The 22,432-nt window shown below is 41.0% G+C and overlaps 2 protein-coding genes and 1 long non-coding RNA gene across 4 annotated transcripts in view; 1 reads left to right on the top strand and 2 right to left on the bottom strand.

The window, feature by feature from the left end:
* The first annotated feature begins 476 nt into the window (after positions 1–476).
* On the top strand, positions 477–2,934 carry LOC137123120 (uncharacterized). The gene is made up of 2 exons (XR_010913808.1): positions 477–793; positions 1,935–2,934. It is a non-coding gene; the product is annotated as an uncharacterized lncRNA (long non-coding RNA).
* A 178-nt stretch (positions 2,935–3,112) lies between these two features.
* anxa14 (annexin A14) lies at positions 3,113–7,527 on the bottom strand. 2 transcript variants are annotated; one of them, XM_067496539.1, is made up of 13 exons: positions 7,387–7,527; positions 7,143–7,180; positions 6,746–6,842; positions 6,493–6,581; positions 5,619–5,732; positions 5,356–5,446; positions 5,177–5,256; positions 4,886–4,924; positions 4,551–4,641; positions 4,365–4,460; positions 4,216–4,271; positions 3,391–3,498; positions 3,113–3,311 (listed from the first exon to the last, which is right to left on the bottom strand). In XM_067496539.1, the coding sequence occupies exons 2-13, from the start codon at positions 7,167–7,169 to the stop codon at positions 3,252–3,254; spliced, it is 948 nt and encodes a 315-aa protein (XP_067352640.1). In that variant the 5' UTR covers positions 7,170–7,180; positions 7,387–7,527; the 3' UTR covers positions 3,113–3,251. The 2 variants fall into 2 exon arrangements, with proteins under 2 accessions (XP_067352640.1, XP_067352641.1); XM_067496540.1 differs by having other exon boundaries at positions 7,143–7,172; positions 7,387–7,470.
* crybg2 (crystallin beta-gamma domain containing 2) overlaps positions 7,387–22,432 on the bottom strand; it is a 35,432-nt gene continuing 20,386 nt past the window's right edge. The window contains exons 6-24 of the mRNA XM_067496538.1: positions 21,117–21,893; positions 17,814–17,861; positions 16,640–16,758; positions 15,511–15,703; positions 15,110–15,249; positions 14,873–14,999; positions 14,509–14,544; positions 14,281–14,420; positions 13,982–14,108; positions 13,358–13,506; positions 13,128–13,254; positions 13,011–13,043; positions 11,974–12,086; positions 11,698–11,827; positions 11,479–11,618; positions 11,056–11,179; positions 10,645–10,803; positions 10,384–10,543; positions 7,387–10,256 (exon numbers count right to left, since the gene is read on the bottom strand). Coding sequence (XP_067352639.1) covers positions 10,168–10,256; positions 10,384–10,543; positions 10,645–10,803; positions 11,056–11,179; positions 11,479–11,618; positions 11,698–11,827; positions 11,974–12,086; positions 13,011–13,043; positions 13,128–13,254; positions 13,358–13,506; positions 13,982–14,108; positions 14,281–14,420; positions 14,509–14,544; positions 14,873–14,999; positions 15,110–15,249; positions 15,511–15,703; positions 16,640–16,758; positions 17,814–17,861; positions 21,117–21,893 — 2,931 coding nt within the window. The 3' untranslated portion in view covers positions 7,387–10,167. The remainder of the gene's footprint in view (positions 10,257–10,383; positions 10,544–10,644; positions 10,804–11,055; positions 11,180–11,478; positions 11,619–11,697; positions 11,828–11,973; positions 12,087–13,010; positions 13,044–13,127; positions 13,255–13,357; positions 13,507–13,981; positions 14,109–14,280; positions 14,421–14,508; positions 14,545–14,872; positions 15,000–15,109; positions 15,250–15,510; positions 15,704–16,639; positions 16,759–17,813; positions 17,862–21,116; positions 21,894–22,432) is intronic.

Raw genomic sequence — 22,432 nt, 5'->3', positions numbered from 1 at the left:
GTTCACAGCAAACACGGTGCAGTAGTTGGGAGAAGTTTGAAATTAGCCTGAAATGAATTCAGCGTGTGAAAATACAAACGAGTACGTAGCCAAAGCTTTATCGGCCCAGTCTGTCTCAGAAAGAAGTACTGGAAAAGCCAATAAAATCCCTGTGTGCGTGTGAGAGTGTGTGTGACAGACCTGTCGCCACTTGAGAACATTATATTGTAACCTATTTGTTTATGAGTTTGTTAATTATCCACCAGGAGGATTAATTTTCTCTTTCTGACTAATCCAAGTGCTTTAGCCGACTAGATGACCAGAGTTTAAATACTTTACGAGAACCTGCATCCGAACAGAGACGAGTGAGTTAAATTATCTGTCAAAATCATTAAGACAAACATTAAAGCGGGTGTCATGGTAACAGGGAGGGAATGGAGTATTTTCTATCATTGGTAGTTCCTTGCACATATGCAGTGTGAGTCTATGGACATTTAAGGAAGGATGCCCTTCACATGCACATGCACACACTTCCCTATTCAACTTCCTGGATGAAGAATTATAAAGTCACATGCGCCCACCCTACCTGAAACGTAATATTTTAGTATAAATACAAATACCAAAAAGTTGCCTTCAGTTGCCCCACAGAAAGTGGAAGCAGGTTGCACTGCCCACAAAGTCCACACTGCTCTTCCTTTTTTTTGCTGTACATTGTCAGTAACATCTCTGGTGCTGCTCTCACTCTTCTCGTCTCTCCACCACGAAGACAATGGCTCTGGGAATAACAACACTGGCACTGCTGGCATTAGCACAGGTAACTTAGTCAAAAGCTTTTAAAATGACCACACTGTTGATGTTTTGTGATTTTATCCTATAAAGCCTTCTGACTTATGAAATATGAAGTATTTCATGGGATTCATAGTGTAGGATTAGTAGTATAGTGGCAGTAGTATAGGATTCACCAATTTTTATTTAATTTTATTTAATTTTATTTTATTTTATTTTACTTTATTTTGAGTGTGTTTTCTATTAGTATAAGAAAAATTCTTATTGCAACTGTTGCACAACTAGTCAAAAATAATCATGAAACTCTTGTTTTTAAAACAATTTTTGTAAAAAAACAAAAAACAAAAAAAAGGGACGTGTCTGTATGGAAAGAATACATTGAACACACTGAAATTAATATCTAATCCAGTGCAAGATGGATATTACCTTTTGACCTGGAGGAAGTTGAAACAATCAAAAAAAGTTTTGTAAAAGTATTTTCTAATAGTTTAATCCATTCACTTGAGGAAATCATCTTATTAAATCCTAAATGGATGGAACAACGTTAACAGAAGGAGCTTTTAATGAATATTTAAATGCAGTTTTTAAGCAGGAAATTAATTGTTGTGGTCCTGGCACCAAATAAATGTGTTAGAGCCTGTATGAGGGAAGATCTGGGGCTTTGGCTGCTTTTACACTGATTAGACGAAGCAGTGCAATTTTTAAGGCTCAATTTTGGATTAGAAACGAAGAAGCTGGTGCTTCGAGTCCGGGAGCCCTTGATAAATTTGTGGAACTGCATTAATGCTCAGTTGTTTGTCCTTAAGACCACATCCTTCCAATGACCTGCTTTTTTTTGGTTTTTGGTTCCGCTGTCACATTTATTTAAATTGTATGAAATTCTATATTTAATAAAGGTATTTTCCGCTTCCTCTTTAAAGACACAATGGGTTTGCAAATATGCGGAGGAGAAAAAAAGTCAGGTCTAAACTATTTACATACAGTCTAACTGGTCAGTGTTCAGCACAAAGATCTTTCAGAAGCAGCTGCACTATGCTAATCTACATAAGCTGCTGGTAAAAATTACATTTGCATTCATTCATGTGCCTTATTAGATGAAGATACAGCCCTATAGCTGTTCGCTCTAACACTGAGTGAAATGATTTTTTTTCCCCTTTATTCCCAATCAGGCTCTAGGACTCATCAGTGTTACTACACTGGCTCAAACAGTTTCTGCTTCTATCACTGACGCCCCAACCACCAGTGCGAGCAACATGACCACCTTCATGGTAACAAATACATCCTCAAACCCCAATACAACAATATCTACAACCAAGGCTACTACTGCTGCCACCCTTGCAAATGCACCTACTACTACAATTTTCACATCAGATGCAACAACTGCTGCACCAACCACCACAACAACTGCTGCACCAACCACCACGACAACTGCTGCACCAACCACCACGACAACTGCTGCACCAACCACCACGACAACTGCTGCACCAACCACCACAACAACTGCTGCACCAACCACCACAACAACCGGTGGAACGACCACCACCGTGAAAACTACAAATACAACTAATCCTGTTCCACCAACCGCGACAACCATGTCTGTGACCAACATTACAATTACAACTACGATGACTGCAAATGACACAACCACCCCCACAAACAACACCCCCACCGCCACAACGAGGACGACACTGAAAACATCCACCATCAATGCCACCACCAAAGCCAACGGAGGTTCAGGATGTAAAGCCTCTCAGCTGGTCTCTGTAGTGCTGCTGTTGCTCTATGCATTCTGCCCCTAAATAATCTGCCAGAGGACTAAAATGGTCGTCCTCCTCAATGTTTTATTGCTTCTGAGTGTAGACAAAAATCACATTGGACTGAATGTGGGTGAATGAAGGGACTGGCTCCATACTAAGCTTTATGTGTAATGAAACCATTTGCAGATTGTTCTTAAGCATGTGTATCTTTGAACTTTATGTACTTGTTATTCTGCAGGCTAAAAAAAGCATTTATTATATTGTAATGTAAACGCAGTGTAAGGGATGCATCAAATTCACAATTGAAAAAGTGGGATATAACGTTCAAAGATTGTAAGAGCTTCATATTATACAGACTTGATGCATATTTTTCAAGTTCAAGGGTGTCACTTGTTTGCTTCGTCGTAGCTTTTTGTGTTAGGAAAATAAACCCTGTGGATTGTGCTGTGTGTAACATTTGGGTGAAGACAGCTATTGCAATACATATTAAAAGTAATAAAAACAAATAACCAAATTTATTGCACGTATTTGCAAGTCACTAAAACAAGAACATGCAAAGCATAAGTTTGAACCACACTCCAGAGAATATGAAAAGTCACAATAGAACGTAAAGTTTATTTTCACAAGAAAGGCACCAGATTTAAAACAACAACAACAACAACAACAACAAAAAAAAACACCACAGTAAAAACAAACAAAAAGGAGCCATATGAAATTTGTAGGGTTCGTTTAATCCTCGGATCGACAAATGGCCAGCAGCGCCTGTAGATGGTCTCCTTTGTATAGTTTCTGTTGGGGAAAGACGACATGTAAAACTGGCCAACTGTTTCCATGTTGTATTTAGCACAGTTTAATGTGTGTGACCCACCTGCAGGGAGGTGTAGAGAGAAGTGCCTGTTAATTTTAGGTAGGCAGCTCGGATACTCAGCAGGTCTTCCTCAGAGTGAGACACCATAATCCCTTGTACGATTGGTGTCTGCAGGAGTTAACAAATACATATTTCACAAACGTCCCTAAAGGATTTTGTGCATATGAATATTAATAGAAGAACCATTCGGGCAAATAAACAAACAATATAATAAAGTGGGAAGTGGTGGTTGCTTCTCCAAATTCGCTTCTGTTAGGTTACAATGATGGGAACATGGACCAAAATAGCACAAACCCGTATAGACGATATGAGATATCAGTTTTCCTTATTCCCATAAGCCCACAATTGACTCTGGTGCGGTGATTGAGGTCAAGACAGAGCATTTCCCACATACTGGCAAACTGATCCTAAACTACCCACAGCGCTGTTCAGTGGCTGATGACATCCAATGAGCACAATATTGCAGGTACAAAATTGTACAACACAGACAAAGATGATATTAGAAGGTATATTCCAAATATATACAGGTGGCAACAATAAACTTTATATATTTTATGAATATTTTTATGGCTGTGTCAAGAAATTAGGAAACAATTCACAGGACAAATGTTCTATGTCTATTAAATTAAAACTTAAATAAAGTAAAAATTGTTAATGGAACAACATAAATAATGAGCAATTAAATAAAATCAATCGATAATCAATACACAAATAAATGTGCCAGAGCTCAGCATTCATGTTAAATGATGTCTGACTCATGCCTTGGCTGCAGAGAGCGGTATCAGGGAGGGTTATCAACTAAACTGATAAAAAGACATATCTCACCTTTGCGGTCATGAGCCTTTTGGCGAGGTAGATATCAGGACGTTGAATGCACTGCACTGTCATGACACAGACACCAATAAATGTCACATGACTAATCAACGTGTACAGCACAAACTAATAAATCCTTCAGCATAACAATCTATGTTTACCTAGGACCTTCAAGCCCAGTCGAATGTCTCCCGTGAGGCGTTTCTCCACAGCCTGCTCAGCAATTTGGCCGGTCTGTAGCTCCAGGCCCATCAACACTGTCAGTAGATTAAAACAGCGAAGGCTTGAACACCAGAAACAATGATGCAAGAAAAGAACTATGTAGGAAAAAACGATTACAGTCTCACCTTTGTTGAGATGGTCCAAGTCTCTAGAGGTCAGTATCTCAATCCATGGCCCCGCGTCGGCTTTTTTCCCATTGAGTGACGCACAGAGAGACTGGAAGAATAAAAACAAGTTGATGCTGGTAAAACAGCAGACTGTACCTGTGCAAAGATGCACTGGTACAATGAATATTTTCTAGGTGTGCACAAGTTTATTCAGAAATAAAAGTAATAAATCGTTGCCAGTAAACCTTGCATCCTTTACTGTATTAAAATATTACTAAAAGCTGCTCCTTACACACTCCTAAGCCACAACATTTGTATATGGTAAATATATGTAACATTATGGAAAAGCACACCTCAGTATCCCTTTGAACCACACCAGCAACGTTTTCTTTCTGTAGGAAAAACCAGGGAAACACACAATGAAACAAAGCTGAAAGAAGTCTACGAAAGTTTAAGGTGCAGCTTACGCAAAACACAAAAAGGATCGATATCCGCTTTCGGTTGAAGCTTTTACTGCTATTGCATTTGCAGATAAACCGTTTTAATAATATGAAAGCGATGCTCAATGCGATTGCGTGACCTCAAGAATAATGAAGACAGTTTTATTAGATGGCGTATAATAAATAAATAAATACTCAATTTACATGAAGCAAAGCCACAACCAGCTTAGCAAAGTCTCCACTGGTTTCTCCTTTCAGCTCCTTCTCCAGGTCCTTCTTGTACACTGACAAATGGACAAACAAAAAAAATGACCCATGTCAAAAGACCACGCATTGGGGGTTTTATTCATCTGAGGGAAGCCTGGGGAAGTTCTCGGACTCACATTGTTTGTACACAGCGCTGATTTCTTGAAGCTGCTTTCCAGATCGGGTACAGAGGATTTCCATGAGTGTTTCCTCGTCTGTGCCTATACCCTGCACACACACACACACACACACACACACAAAAAGAAAAAAACACCTACTTTTTGTCTACTACCTACTTTTGTACTTTTTGTTTTGTCAGACAGGCAGTGTGGATCCTCCCATGCACACACACTTGTGTACATGCAAAAATATGTACACTAAGCACAAACACCGCCCTCACCACCATGGCCTGCTGCAAGCGGTGAGCCTCAAAATCCAGAGGAGGCATCAACAGTTCCTGTAGTAGAGTTCCCAGATCTCCACTCACAGCTTTCTTAACACCAGCTGCCAGGTCCTGGGACACCACAGAGGAAGAATAAGAACCAATGTCCACACATTGTATCTCAGGAGTAGAAGGACAGGGAGCATTAAATCTTATGTTTGTAGTTTAAAAAGAAAAAAGCTCACAAGAGAAACTGTTTTGTTTTTTGAACTGTCTTCTTAAATACATCCCAAACCACCACCAGACTGAAAATCAGCACATGGAGTATTAAACCTCGGGGGCTTCATAGCAATATCACTAGCTGCATGTTAGGTTAATTGGTGAATCTAAAACTGCCTGCAGGTGTGACTGTGAGTACGAATGGTTCTCTGTGCATGTCTCTCCATGGCCCATGGCGACAGGCTGGCACCCAGGGTGCACCCCACCTGTCGCCCGATGAGGGCTGGGATAGACTCCAGCTCCCCCCCCCAGCTGTGGTTATTATTGATTACCAAATTTCCATCCAATCAATAACTACCAGAGATATGACTTTCAAGACTACCTCAGCGTATGATTCACTTCAGTTTATATTGCCAGACTCCCACTTTAAACAAAGGTGTGTTCAAGCACTTTAAGACCAGTTTCAAAAAGGTTTGCTCAGCAAACAATTAAAAGATACGGATGAGCAAACATACACAACCACTCCCACTCCAAATTAGTTTAGCACTGCATAACAATGATGTTAGAGAGGTTTTCATATTGTAAGGCTGCAGGGCCTTTTTTTTTTAAAAGTAATTTGCTTTCAAGTCTTCTCCATTCAAGTAAATCATACAATTCAGTAAGTGCAGTTTACCTTTTGAGTTTTCTCTTTAAAGACCTTGGCAATCATTTGTCTCTGAGCATTGCTTCGATTGGTTAGGATCGTCACCAGAGTGGCTGCATCTGGTAGAGAATGTTTACATTTTGTTTATGATAGAACATTGAGAGTATGGTTATGAGGCTTGTTAAGAAAAAAAAGTAGGTCAGTGTAAAGTTTTTCTTTGACATGGCAGGTCAATGACGTTGTTCTGATTTCCAAATGAGCTTAAACCTATGAGTAGAATTACCTTTTTTCTCCAGGGCTGTCTGGATCCGTCCGACGTCCCGGTCAGGGTGGAAATTTGAGAAAGGTCGAACTGTTCCGAGCGTACCCCACATCATCTCCTAAAAGAGGAGTGCGACAGACAGAAGGAGAAGCAAACTCACAAGTCTTAAGCAACAAGTTTCAGTGACGTGACAATAGTGCCAGACATACCAAACATGCATCGATGGAAGATGAGTAAAAGATACGAGTCAGGTTTGATCGTGCATGAATTTGAACAATGACAGAAATTAAACATTGCATCATTCCAGTATACCTGAAAACATCACGTACTAGATCGTTTTGTGTTGATAAGGCAAGAAAGTGTGCAGTGAACAGTAAAGAGTGTCATGATGCCATGAAGGCCAAAAAGGTCTACTCACATGAGATTTGTAATAGTCAGGGTCCATGGTCTTGTTTTCTTTACAAGAAAGAAAGAAAGTAAATAGAGATATATGGATTGTACACACACCGTGTTTGACAAAAAGCCAGTGTCACATAAGAGTATAAAAATGAAATGACATCTTACACTTCTTCACGCCTTAATTCATAACGGACTACAAGCCAACGCAAACAGCACAATTACATTTTCTTCCGAAATATTTAAAGCATGGCTGATTTACCTACCTGTAACAGACACTGTGGCAGCTGAACGAAGGTGTGGACGTTGTATTTTCCTTTTTTTCTTTTTTTACAACCACCTTTAACAAGCTCTGTATCGCAGTCTGAACCCGAGGACACCACGCCCGCTCTCAGCAGACCTACCTGACTGTCTCTCAACAATTATGACCAATAGCGGCTTATTATTTTTACACGTACGACTAACTCTACTGGCTGTAACCGTGTAGTTACTATGACGATATAGTTGTACAATACTCCCATTCCTCACAAAGGAGGAATCCAGACAGTCTGGTTTATTTACAGTGGACCTTAGTGTCAAATGACTCGAGGCTGCAGACTAAATTGTGTTCTACACAACTTGACAGCTTCATTCAATACTGTTTAGTACTGAAGTAGGAGCTTCTCGATTATGAGCTTTTCCACGGGATAGATGAGATACTGTATCTGATCCACCACCCTACCAGACGACCTGCCATCTGTGGAAGTAGAGCTGGTGTGTTCAGGAATAACGCAACCGATCAATGGCTCTAAAATATGAAAAGTGAACTGTGTCCCAAAAGCTAACAAAGGAGGCTTTTCAATACCTGCATTTGAGGCCGCCGGAGCAACAATGGGATGCTCCCAAACCCTCCGCCCTTTCCCCTCAATCAACAGAGAGGGGAGACACCCTAACCCATTTGGAAACTACTTAAAAAGAAACACTGTATCCTCTTACGCTTTTAACCTTTCCAATCCTCTGTGCTCATTGACATCTACTGGCTCTGTCCCTGCAGAGCCAAAAAAAAGAAGAGGCCCATTTGGTTATCTACAGTCAGCACTTTTAGCTTCTACCAGCATGAACTCAACATCTAATACACTTAAGAAATTGTACAGTATGTGTCACTCAGTGCTTAACACTGCAACAGTGAAGCTACTAAAGCAGTCAATGCACATCTACTATAATAAAAGAAGCTTGAATAATAATAGTTACAGATGAAAAAGGTAGTTTTAGTGTGAGCCCCAATGGATGTGGAACTGTAAGTATTCAGTGAAGTCCTACAAGCATTAGAATTTAAGAAGAGGGAGATGAAAGCAGTGGAAATGCAATTTGTTTGAAGACACAAGAGCAGATAGTCTGTTGATATGTAGCCACTAAAAGAGTTTAAAGAGTCAAAGATACAAGCACTGCAGCTGTCGTATAACATGTGAATGTTGATAACAAGTGTCCGCTAACATTTGGGGTGAAAGCAGTTAAAGTGCGGCCATGAGAACAGTTTAGAATGAGCCAGTTGGAAAAATACAGCGAGATAGAAAAAAACAAACAACAAAAAGGCTTAAAATGATATTAGTGGTTTTCCCATTTTGCATGCTGTGTCCTTGTTGGCTTGTTGCACGTCAGAAAGACCTTTATAGAAATGCAAAACAATTACACTTAAATTCACCCCAAGGTCAAACAGGCAGTAAAACCGATGGACGTACAAACGGGTGAAAGGAGTGGGATTTAAAATAAAACAAAGCCTGAGTAAATATTTAAAATAACCGTACATACCAGCTAATTTAAGCAAGAATCGCTTCAATAACCATCACATAGTTTACTAATCTCAGCATTTCCCCTTTTAAATTTGTTTTATGCAAACAATTCTGAGAGAAAACTCTCTGTGACAGATGCAGAAAGCTGAAGGAGGACAAGTCCCTATTGATTCAAGTGTTTTTAAAAATGTGGATATAAGAACTGCGATTGCAAAGCTGATCTACAGCAACTTACTGTATTTTGCCTCCTCGTACTATTAGCAGTTTACGCTATACTCTCAACACGCACGTTTTAAAATACTAAAAAAATAAATAAATTAGGAAAGTGGGGTTTAAGTGGCAGGATATAGTTTTCAAATAGCTGGAAAAGAAAAAAGGCTGTATTTCTCATATCACGATAAGATGGTTGTATGGCTTTTTTTTTTTTCCAATTACTAGGCTTTTATTTATTTAACAATGCTTCCTTTTATTTGACATTTTAAAACCACCCCCTTTAACATAACATTAGACATAAAATCTTTTGTATCAAACATTATTATACAGTTATGCAGGTAACACATTTTCACGTAACATATGACTTAGAACAACAAAAATACAACAGAAATGAAAGAAGCAGTAACTTGACAAAAACGAGACACAACCCAGTTCATAGCACAGCAAAACACAATGTGATACACGGTGCTGCATACAGAACTATATTTCCCATGAAACGAATGATACACACACACACATATATATATATAAATAAAAGCATGACACACATTGCATACGACACATTACTTTGGCTTAATTCACCCACAGTGTTTATAAAGCATTAATAGCGACTTGGTGTTCACTCCAGGAAAACAATATCCAAAAGAAATTCAGACTTACGTCGCTCTTTTGTAAACAAAATCGTAAAATTACTTCCCCGTTCCAGGAAATTTGCATGGGCTTGGAATCGTACAAACCAAGAGATGTTAGTTTGAATAGTCAAATTGTGGATAAATGTCAAAGAAACAGGTCAAACTCTCTATAACTTACTACAGAACAGGGATCTATCAGTGCTGGGTTGAATAGTGTGATCAGATCACATAATGTAACAGTTCACGCGTTTAGTGTTTTTGTTTTTGTTTTTTTTAGTTGGAGTCCTTGTATATAGAAAATGATGTACAGACTAAAATCAATCTCTTTTCTCCTAAAGTACAAAATTACAAACAACACTTTGCAAAGAACTGAACTGTTAAGTGCAGCTTCTTAGGGCTTGTATTGTTTGGTATGATGAAGAGCATGAGGTTTTTAAACCAACTCTATCTCCCACTGTTGGCTTGGCCTCTCCTCGTTCTCCGACATTACCACCACGTGGTCCTTGTCATACGTTTTGCCACCTAAACACAAAGTAAAGGATCTTGTTAAAGTTGAATCACAATAACGTTACAATCATCACGCGAACGAGGCAGAAATGGGCAAGTAAAAGTGCCATTTATTGACTGCATGCGTCTTCTTTGTTCGCACCTTTGACATCCAGAACCATGCCAGGGAACGTAACGCTAGTGATGAGGCCCGTCATCTGGGCTGTCCAGGTCTGGAGAGGCTGCCGAGTCTCCGTCCACAAAACCACTTTGGCTCCCGGCTCTACATTTCCCATCACCTGAAGACTCATGGTTGGAGAGAACTAAAGAGGACACACGACACATGATCAAATCAGCTCAGGCCTGGAAATTTCAGTTGAGGTTTTAGTTAAAAGAGGATTCTTTCCACTTCTTCATAAATCACCTTGTTTTTGATGAAGCCATCCTGATAGAACCAGATGTCACTCGTGGGCTCCACCTCCGGCGTCACCACTACGCGTCCCGTTTTTAACTCCTCCACACCGCCCTGGATGGACATGTAGTGACCTCTGTCTTTGTTCTTGATGCGGAAATATTGGCGCTTCTGTAGGAGGCAAAATTCAAAAGCAACATATTGTCACAGATTTGCAATTTAAAAACACACTTTTTTCACCCTTTTAAGCAGGCGAGGATTATGAAAAACTAATATCAGAGATGACACACGTTCACCATGTCCTACCAACACAGTGCTCATATTCAGAGTCTCAAGGGGCTGTTCTACTCCTAAACCAGGATTGGCTAATGTCAAAACCTGGTATTTGATTTTTTTCACTTCATGGCCTTGTTGTCCACAAACCTGTCTGACTGGGTACACTGAGCCGATTGTATGCAGCGAGCTGAACTTCGGCCAGTTGGTGATTTCAATTGGTTCCAGTAGGAACTGGCGCCCTCTGTAGTTGCTGTGCTCACATATCACCCAACTGCAAAGACAGAGACAAGATTAGGTTGTGTTTCCTCGGTTACGCAGCATCACTGGAAATAACCAGTTTGGCTACTCAACTGATTATCAAGATGTTTTTACCGTCTTATCAGCAAAAAGGTCCAAACCATTTAGTCTAGAAACTGTCTTCAGGTCATAAAAATATAAAAAGCTGCCACGCAGACGGAACAGCCAGAATGCTGCTCAATGACATGCATCGATGCAAAATGCACTTGTGGTAATGCAAAAACCCAAAACAGCACATGGCCAAACAGTATCACCAAACACACAAAGTCTCACCAGCCGCTGTTGACTTTCACAGAGAGGATGTGGTTGTTAAAGCCCTCTTCAACCATGCTGACAATCTCGGTGTCTGTGGTGATCTCCCTGCCCTCCAGACATTCAAGGCCAAACAGGGAGATGGACGGAACTGAGAAAGTCTAAACAAAAAGCGATGGATGTTTAGAACGAGAGAGAGAAGAGAGAATTTCCTCAAAATGTTAAAAACAGTTTTCTCACCATTGGAACAGTCTTTACAGAACGAATGCTGCAGTCAGGGGGGCATCCCATACTGGTTAGATTGGGATACTCTCCTTCAGATAAGACATACAAGTTCCCAGAGTACTCTTTGTTCTCATAGAGGACCCAGCTGCAAAACAGAGAAGTTTTTATTATTTATTCAGTTGATTGATTTCCACTTCTTCATCACACACACACTGCTCTCCAGCCTTTTAATCTTACATCTTGCACCGTGTTTCGGCTGCACCTTGTAGCGGTTATGTCACGGGTCCTTACCTTCCCCCCACCACTCGGCAGGACTTGGTTGTTAATTTTTCTGGCACTGCTTCGTGTGTGCGGTCAAAGACGTGACACTCTCCCTGGAAGTCTGGCTCGGAGTATAATATTATCTGACAGAGGCAAAGGGGAAAGAGAACGAGACATCAGATTAACACATGTAGAGCCTCAACCCTTATCTTCCTAATTATTTAACAATGAATGCCAAAGTTTTACAACTGCAGTTTCTCCTACGCTATGGAGAATGTGACGTTTGGCATCAGGGCGTGTTGAAGTTTTGGTTTTCTTAGGATTCCCCTGCCTTTCTGTTGGAATCTGGTTTTTTGACTTTTTTTCATCAAGATTTATAAAAGGTATACGGCTAAGCTACCATCAGCACTGGGTGCGTGTCTCACAAGATTGTGACTCGGCCCCCCAACAGTTAGCCCAGCGTGACGCAATTTCTAATTCACCATAAAAGAAATCATTATCTTACTACCAGCTTTTAAATGCCAAGCTTTGATTTTTTACAATGCCCCGTCCTTTTCATATTGGACATGTGAGACTTCAATAAAAAGGCCAAGTGGAGGACAAATGACAGGATAAATGTTTAGTTATCCTTGCGTAACTTTCAGATGGTAATGCTATTCATTATCTTCAATATATGGGGAGGGGAGGTTCCCTGTATAAAGCAAAGTCCAGATGCAGCGCAGCTCATCCCACAAGCTTCAAGTTAAATATTTGCACTCTGTGCTCCAACAGAAACCAGACACAGCAAAATAAAAAAAATAAAAACCATGAGGAAAGTTATTGTGGCCATGTTATAGTTACAGCCTTTGAGGCATAAGATCATGTGTGTGTGTGTGTGTGTGTGTTTGTGTCCATTTTTCTGTTTAATGTCATTGTTTTCTCTGAATGGAGTAGCAAGCTGAGCCCTGTAAATATATCTCAATAAAAGAAGATCAAACTGTGGAGACACACTTTGAACATATATAAAAGTCTAACAGACAACTTGACTTGAGGATAAACAAAAGTAAAACTCCAGACAATATATTCACCTCATTCCTGCTCCTTGTGTGGTCACCTGGAGCCTAAATAACAAACACATGTGAGCAACATTATTAAATCAATTCTTGCCGACAGGTTTGTGTCCTCCTCTCTACAGTGGTCCTCACCAGTAGGACGGGCTGCACTGAGCAGATGCGGTTGTCCCGAGAGCCCCAGTCAGCACAGTTACTATAGAAACCCTTCTCTAAAATGAACTGGTTCCCTGAGAAGTCCACATGAGAGTAGGCTATCCACCTGAAAACAAAACGGAGCAATTACCTATATGCTCAATTACAGTGTCGCTACAATCAACGGCGTAACAGAAGCGGCAGATCAACCGTAACATCAATCAACTTACGCGCCACTTATCACGTGGATGGAGCGTGTGGAGGTTTTGTAGCCAAACAGCTCGACATCAGGAATGGCCTCCGTCACCTCGAAGGAGTTCTCCTCACCCTGTTCCTCCTCTGGCTGTTCTAACATCACCATCAAGGGGTCTCTCAGGTCCTGGAACATAACCATGACTGTGTCACGTGGGCCATTAGATACAGTAAGACCATAATGATGTAAAGTAGGTCATAAATTAGGTAAAGTAAAAAACCAGTAGCTACAGTTACAGCCAAAAAGTTTGTATTTGCTGCAATAAAATAAAAATAAAAACCCGGCTGTTTTACTGTGCACGTTTCTGGATCCCTAGGTTCACCAGTGGATAAGGGGTCTGATTAAATATTACTGATGTACATCACTAAAACCTACCTCCTCTAATAAAAGCTGTGAGGTTTCAGACTATGTTACACTGTAATAATTCAGCCTCATTTTAGTGTCTTAAAAATACCCTGTCCAAACAGTTTAACCTGCAAATCGATCCCAACAGGAGCCACACACACCTGCCCTTGTTTTTGAATGCTCTGACAAACATTTGCATCACTTCTTATTCACAAATACTAGCTGACGTGAAATAGTTTTCATAGCAGCGACTTACTGCCCGGATCACCCTAACGGAGCGTAGCTCTGCATCGCAGCCTCCCCACACCCTCCAGTCATGGTACTCTCCCTCCTCCAGCAGGTACTGGTGGCCTCGGAAGCCCTCCTTCTCGTAACCAACCCAGCTGCAGCATCGAAAAAAACAAAACCCCACAAAGGCTCAAGCAGCATTTTTAAATCATCACACTCTTTATTTCAGAGATGTTTGTTAATGGCTCCTCTAGCTTTCTATGTTGCACCCAAACTCAATTGTGCAGTGATGTTTTGCAACTAGACTCAATGGTCAATAGTACTCACATTCCTCCCAGCACTTTAAGAGAACCAACACTGTACATAAAGACAGTCTGCTGCCTGTCTGTCCGGGTCATGAAGTCTCTCATATTGGTGGTTATGGTCCTCGATTTCCCACTGAAGTAGGGCTTGTCGTAGATCACCATCTAGAGACCAAGAATGGCCATTACAACCACGACACACTCAAACCTTTTAGGGTAGAAGTACTATACGTTATACTTATAATATTCTTACCTTTGGTTCACCCATATTTTCCACTCTTGGTTCACCCTATGACAAAACACAAATAGTTCGAACAATCAGGTGCTGACATCAATACAGAAATATATGATCGACAGTTTTCGGTTTGTCCCTTCAGGGGTCGCCACAACGGAACATGTTCCACACATTGATTTGGCATGAGTTGTTTTTTTTTTTTAGCTCGATGCCCCTCCCGCCGCAACCCTCCCATCTTTGTCCGGGTTTGGGACCCGCACCAAGGCTGGGTGCTCTACCTCTAAGCCACCAGGCCCCCCTCTTCAATACAGTAATATACAGAATTAAAAAAAAAAAAAAAAAAAGGACGCGACTCGTAAATAAATCTGACAGTGTCCCTTACAACTTTGAGTGGATGTAGTGACCCCACATAAGGCTGTTCCACTCCCCAGGCTGCAGGATTGGAGTACCCCCCCACCTCCAGGACACGGGGGACACCCTGGAAGAAGGGATGTGCAAACACAAGCCACCTGAAGAATAGAAAGGATAATATACAGTAAGTGAGAACATTGACCTTTTTTTTTTCCAGGTCAGGGGATTTAAAGCACAGATTTTTCATAGCCCATAATTCATGACTCACAGCCCAGCATTGATGATGATAGAATTCGCCTTGATGGGGAAGCCAAAAATCCTGGCATCATCAGAAGTGTCTCTGAAGATGACCTTCTTTCCTTCTGCATTCTCCTCTGGGAAAAGACAGATTTCTGGGACGCTGTAGTCCTGAGGGACAAGACATGTTATCTGTTAATCCCATGCGGTAGAAGAATAAAACCTTCTAAATCTACAATTATTGAAAAAAAAAAAAACAAACCCTTCAACAAGTGAAGGCAAAAGGCCTTTACACTTATTTCACACTAGATGGTGCTATTGTGTAAAGTTACAATGCAAAATGTCTCAGAATTGTTCAGACTTTCAGGACATAACACACTGTCCTTGACCAACCTTAAGATCCCAACTCAGAGTCACACTGACACATCTTACCCTGACAGCTCGTCGCACCGAGCCAATGATGAATCGCTTGGTTTCCCTCGTTTCTCCGTTCTGATCGTCAGCCTTCTTCGGCCCATTCTCCACCTCCGCGTCTGGAGGGTTGAAGGGGTTGGTGAGCTCAATGTCTCCCTCATCTAGGGCAAACTTTTCCCCTTTAAAGTTGGGTTTCTCATACAGCACCCATCTGTAGAAGAGAAGGGAGAGTGACAGGGTCAGAGGAAAATGTGAAGAATTGTCAGGCAACTGTTTTGTTCATATTGCTGCAACAATTTTCTCAAATCTGTAAGAGTCTAAGCTAAAAAGTCCACATGTGTGCACATCTCTGTGCACATGCTATAGATTTAATTTGCTTATCAAGTATTTTGTGTATTAAATGACAATGACAGTACATTTAAATTCTACTAAAGCACAGTAGTTGAGTAAATATACTGTATTTAGTTACTTTCCAGTGCAACAAAGTTGACCTCTTGAAAACCAAAAAAGAATCTACAAATATCTAAGGGTTTCCGGTTTAAAAGGTCACTCATCTAACAATCTTAAAATACAGCTTTTGCTGTGTTTTGGATGCATTAGCTGATGGTTCAATGCTCTCACAGTAACAAGCCAAGCACACATTTCCCCTTGTGTGTACAGGTTAGAGCATTACCATCAGTGTCACTGCAGGTTTAAATCATTGGCTGCGTTCGAGGAAACATTCCACATCTGAGGCAAGTGTGTGTTGTAGCTTGTGTGTAGGTGTGTTCACTATTAAAAGCATTCGCATGCCCAAAGTTCACCTCTCACACACGCAGTTGTGTTTTGACAGTACTCAAGTACATGAAAAGATCAGGATTTAATTACGATTCTTAAGAAAGATCGGTCTCTGGCTGCATCGTCCTCTCTAGCTTTGCCATTTTTCCATTTTCAGGAAGTTACCATTATGTGGTTTTTGTTAATTGCACCGGTGCAATTAAGTAATTTCCTGTTAGTACTAAAGGTTCAAGTGTGCAGATTTCTGTATGAACCAACTGCAAAAAGTCGCATACTTTGAAAAGTGGAGTATAATATACCATAAGTATTTGTTATACCATGTAAAATTTTTAAATGGAAAATCTGGTGCAATACATTTTGAATGACTCACCCTCCTCTGACAACCCTGATGGAGATGGTCTCCTGCAGCTCCCAGGGTGTCGCATCTATGACATCACCACGCAGCTCAATCCTCTGGCCACACATCCCCGGTCGGTCAAAGATATACATCTAGAGAAGACATGGACAGACACAATGGACAGTAAGGGAAAATTATTATACTCCTAATTTCACCCAGGCACATGTCGTGCCGTGCGATTGAAAAGCACCTCCCTGCACACTATGCAACTCTGCAGTCTTTGCAAAACATTCTTTCAAGTTCCCCAAGCAATAGATACGCAGATCTAAAGCTTTGCCAAGAGAGACGTGCATCTAATAAAGTGTGGCGATTAGAAAAATCAGTTTTAACATTAGAAGAATAGCAGAGCGAATAAAATTACAGCAATTATCAAACGCTAACGCAGGCAAGAGCTCAACCAGAGCTGCTGAAGAAACAGATATAGGAAATTACATAATGGGGTTTTACATCCAGGCAAAAATCGGAAATTTCACGCTCAAGAGCATTAAGGATGAGTTTAGGATGAGCGCAGGATTAAGAACTGTCTGCAGTAAATGCAACAGTATGGTAGCAGAGTTGCAACGTAGCATTGGTGTCTGACTGGGCATTAAAACCATTTGATTTTGATGATTCAGGTCACTCTGAACTAGTGTTATGCTATGTGATCCCTTGTAGTTGTACCTCACCCTGCCCATCCAGGTTTCCCCTACTTTGGAGCTGTATGTTGCAAGTGCCTTCAGGTGAGTGTTATTGTGAGCTAGTGCTATGTAAATAAAGTGGAATTGAATCAGATATTAGCGGTTGAAACATGATAAAACAATTTCCCTGGAAGAGGCGACTGTTATAAGTGTGCAGTTTAATTGCATCTGATATTCAGTGAAGTTGTCTGGGAGGTTTGTGGTTTTCTGGTTGAAGACATGGTTTAACCAGTCTGCTACTTCTAGTGAAAAAGCTCACAAAAAAGCTGTTACGTAAGAGGCCACGTGTTAGCCAAGACGTTTTGTATCGACGCTTTTCCACTCTGAGGTAAACCCGTTACGTTTTCTGCGAACCAACAGGTGACTATGTGGTGCCGGGTAAAACATTTTACGCTATCAAATACAGAGTCTGTTTTTATTTAAGTATTATGAATAAAATGGGACGGGAATAACGGGAATAAGGAACTCACCTTCCCAGGACGAGGATTGAGCTTCCCATGTTCCTTTTCTTTGGTGAGCTGTGAACAAAGGGGGGGGAAATAAAACACACATTTTATTACTGATTTTAATAAAGATAAACGCATTTTATTTTGTTTCCCCGCTCATTAAAACTATATACTGTGGTTTCTTACGCCCCGTCCTAAAAAAAATAAAAGGCCGAGACAGCTGAAGATCAGAGAACAAGCCCCTCTTTGACAGGTGGAAACACATTCCTTTCCTTTGCCTGTTTAACGTGACACTTTTGTAGTACTACGCTCACTGATAACAGTATGAGCTCACATGGGAGCCGTTCTGAAAAGTGAAAACTGACCAGTGCACGCAGCATGAATGAACTCACTGTTTCCCTTGGAGTTTCCTGATGTACTGTACAAATCGTGGCTTGTGTGTTGATGGAATTTTGCCATGTTTACGCGTTCAATTTGGAATGTGGTAGGAAATTAACTCTGTGCAATTTGTGTATAGATTTACTAGAGATTTGGTGTGTGTGTGTGTGTGTGTGTGATCTCAGGTATCACTTGGCCTCCACTCTTTGGAAGCTCTGTAGGAAACTGCTTATCATCTGGATCATGTTACCGACCACAGAGAGCTGCTACTGAAACTATTATTTCAGCAGTGCTCATCTGTGTTGTGTCCTGCACTTAACCAATTACTGTAGGAAGATTTGAATTAAATAACTTAATAAAGCCAATCTCAGCCAAAGTTTCTTGACCTTAAAAGGCCTTTTTACATTTACAGTGAAAGTGAGCCATGAAGTCAAATGGACCTACAGCAGGACATAAAACTCTGACTCCTTACTGTCCACAGATATAACAGAAAAAAAAAAAACTAAACAAAAAATACTCCATCTTAATCTTTGCATTCCTTCTTAAAATTGTCCTTTGCCACACAGCGGATTTTGTTCCCACCCAAGAAATATTGTCTCTTCATTTGTCATGCTTGACTTAATGCAGCAATGGGTGGAACAGTTTCTACAACAAAAAAAAAAGTGGCTGCTGTGCAACATGCTGTCACATCGCACAATCCACAAAGTAAACATTTACACTCCTGTAGATTGACATGGTACAGTAGGCTGTCTGATTCTGACACTGGGGGTCAAAGGTCGTTGGCTTTACTCAAAAGTTCTAAAAATAGTGCCCATGTACAGTCATGCTAAAAGCATTGAGCGCATGTTTTCTGCAGGTGCTGATTAACTGATCAACTACTTTTCCCCATTTATCCATCTACAGTACAATAGAACTTCACACAAACCTTTTCACCATCTTTTCCCTGCCCTCCCAGCACGATCTGCTCTACCATAAAATGAAGTACAGCAGAAGGAATGTGCAGTTTCAGCAAAACGTACGAACAGGTGACGCATATGACCGATAACTAGAACGAATAAAAACTTTTGGACATTCGTGTCCATTCAGACACGTACAGATAACAACTATTTTCGCTGTCACCTCGTCATTTGTCCCCGTCAGCTTAATTCAATCAGAATTCTAACAAGGTGAAGAAAGAAGCGAGGTGTGGCCGTGTCTCTGCAGGAACAGACAGATAGCTGGGTTGGGTGGGGAGCGCGTTCGAAAATTAAAACAAAAAAACCCACAAAATACAACAGAAGCGTTCGGTGCCAGGATGAAATGACTGAGAAGTCTCACGCCCACCTGCTGAGAGACGCGTCTCTGATGGTTTTAACGCATGGGCGAGTTTACAGCTTGTGATTCTGTTAACGCAGACATAACAGTGCTGCAGGGTGTTCACAATTCCCTCAAAGTCACTTTTGGATTCCCAGTTCTCTTGCTCTCCACGTTCTCTAATCCACTTAATCCATTTAAAAAAAAAAAAAAAAAAAAAAAAAAAAAAAAGCCCTTTGACAGAAGTGAAGCAGGATAAAACTTTAAAACATAGTGGGACATAAACACATTTGCTCATAAAAGTCAGTTTGTTGTGTGATGTAAAACTAAATTTGAAGATTCGCTATTTAGTTGCATTTAGATCGAATCAAGTATGGAAACATTTTACCGTGATGTAAAAATCTACACGGTAGCACCGCAGTTGCTCTTTGACCCCTTTCAGATTGAACTGACAATTTTTTCTGGAGAACAATTCCCTTTTTTGCAAATGTCCTGTGTCTTGAACATCCCATCTTCAGTTAGTTTTAGCTTGCGAAAACCAAGAAAAAATGATCCAGGAGCCATACAACTGACTTGTTGCAGAGGCAAACTACAGTACTTATTGTTTGAACATGAACAAACATCCTGTGCAAACATTAGTATGAAAGCTAACAGGGCAGCTGTAGACGAATGACTCCAGTGTGCAGTGGACACTCCTTTTAGCATTTGCATGGACAGATAACAGCAGTGTGATGTGCTGCAGACAGCACCGCATCAAAATCCGACAGAGAAGCTGCCATTACCACTTGTCACAACATTTCTACTTTCCCTCGGGGGCATTTTTCACTGGTTTTTGTGTTTCCTAACTCTTGGCATAACTGCACTAACGATATATAATGGTTAACAGTAATGGTTAACGTTTGTATGTGAAATTGCTGGAAATATTTGATGCTTTCTTTGCAGAGGTGCGAAAGAGGAGCAAGTGAAAGAGGGTGTATCCACCTGAGCTGAGATATGGCTTCTCCATATTGGCAATAAAAAGAATTTTAAAGCCCTGTCCTAATAAATTAAGCTCTTTATATGCACACATGAATGCTTGCATGGAAAGAAAAACTAGATCCACATCCTTTTTCTGTGTGACAGTGTGTGGCACAGTGGGTCTGAACACACATTATTGTTAAAGCATAACTACCCAAGGACCCTTTTGACACTAGTCATGCTCCGGGTTGGTGAAACCATCAGCAGCCACACAAAGACGAACATTTCCCAGGTGCACAACGAATCAGCACATGTTCCCCCTCTCACCTATTGTAAGCTGACCTGTTGTTAGTCTTGAGTACACAACCAAAACTGGTCACTTCAAAAGCTTTGGGATGCATTCATACTTTCTTATACTCGGCTGGCATTGGTTCCTTTACAGTACCTTTCCCTTGAAGTGCAGAAAAATGCATCACGCACTGTGCATCCGTCTCCAGTGAACTGCATAATGTAGTTCTACATGCTAATCACCATGAGGTGAAAACACAAGTAGGCTGATAAATCTGAAAATCTTCATCAATTCTGTGCAGCTCAAGAGTCTTTGTTGTCAAGTCAGTTCTAGACTGAAGTTCTACACCTTTAAATGTCACTCGAGAATGTAAACAGTAATTGCAAATATACACTACTAGTAATACTCACATAGGCATCTGGGAAGGCTCTATACTTCATTGTTAAATTCCTGTCTGGCTCAGCTTGTTGGCTCTGCATCACAGACCCTCCGAGCATGCTGCTGAACAATGAAGGCTGCTGGACCCCCACAGTGTGCTCGCCACTGAAGCTCCTCTGAAGGATGGGAGCGCCGGTTGTTCCTGTTCCCACACCCATCCCCTTGTCCTGATTCTGTCCCAACATAGATAGGTGCAAGTCTGAGGTGGTGAATGGCCTGTGGAGGTCTATGGAGCCCGTGGGACTTAGGAGACGAGTGGGACTGTTGCTGGATGTCGGTGAACTGATACAGAGGGATGAAGGCCGACTCATACGAGCGTTGGGGTCTTCGGCCCCAGTCAACGAGGTCGACGTGGAGGATGAAGGGTTCAAAAGGAAGGACAGACGCTCAAACCGAGACCCTGCCTGGTCTGTCCCAGTGCTAAGTTCATAGAGCTCTTTCGGCGTTGCACTCATGCGATTGTTTGAAGGCCCCATTTCAGGCAGCGAGTTAGTGTGGAAGAGCGGGCGATTGGTCTTTCCATTTTCCTGTGTCGGCTCTATGGATGAGGACCTGTAGTTTCTAAAGAGGACACTTTTTTCCAGGCGGGAGCCTGTACTGGAAGACGGAAGTAACCCATTTCCATTGAGCACAGGTGATTTTAACTCCTCTGTAGGAGAGTCAGAGGATTTTCTCATTACAATACTGCTGGCAATAGATTCTCTCAGGGGCAAGGTCAGGCCTCTTGTTCCAGACTGCTGGGGCTGGTCCTGCAGGTGATGGAGCAATGTGTTGATACAGCAATAAGCCAAAAGGTTGGTTTACCAGAGAAAACACAAAAAGCCACATATTCAAAGTAGCCCAGATCAAAATATCTAAAATAATCTACCGAAACAATGCAAATGAACGTGTTTCAGTCCACTAATGTCAAACATTGTGGAAGACGACTGAGTAATAATTTGAAGAACTTTAACATCTTCTCAGACGTCCCAGTACGCCTCCCATTTGTCTTTTCAGTGAAACAGAAGCTTGTGTGATGTTTAAGTCACAGGCTTCATGCACATCACTTTTCTATTGCACACAAATACACCAAGTTTTCCACCTCAGCCAAGTGTAAAAAACAATATTTCATATTTGTTTTTTTATGCTCACAAATGCACTAGACCACAGAGTAATGACAAATATATTTTTTGTATTTAGGCTGAACCTTGAAAAAAAGATAATAAACTTTACCAAAGGGAAATGAACTTAATATAATAGTTATATATTAAATCCTAAGCACACTAGTAGATTTTACTGCTCCATGCAT

Source organism: Channa argus, chromosome 1, assembly GCF_033026475.1.
Source record: "Channa argus isolate prfri chromosome 1, Channa argus male v1.0, whole genome shotgun sequence".
Classification (NCBI taxonomy): Eukaryota; Metazoa; Chordata; class Actinopteri; order Anabantiformes; family Channidae; genus Channa; species Channa argus.
The sequence above is the reverse complement of the archived record's forward strand: the minus strand, read 5'-3'. Positions and strand labels throughout refer to the sequence as shown.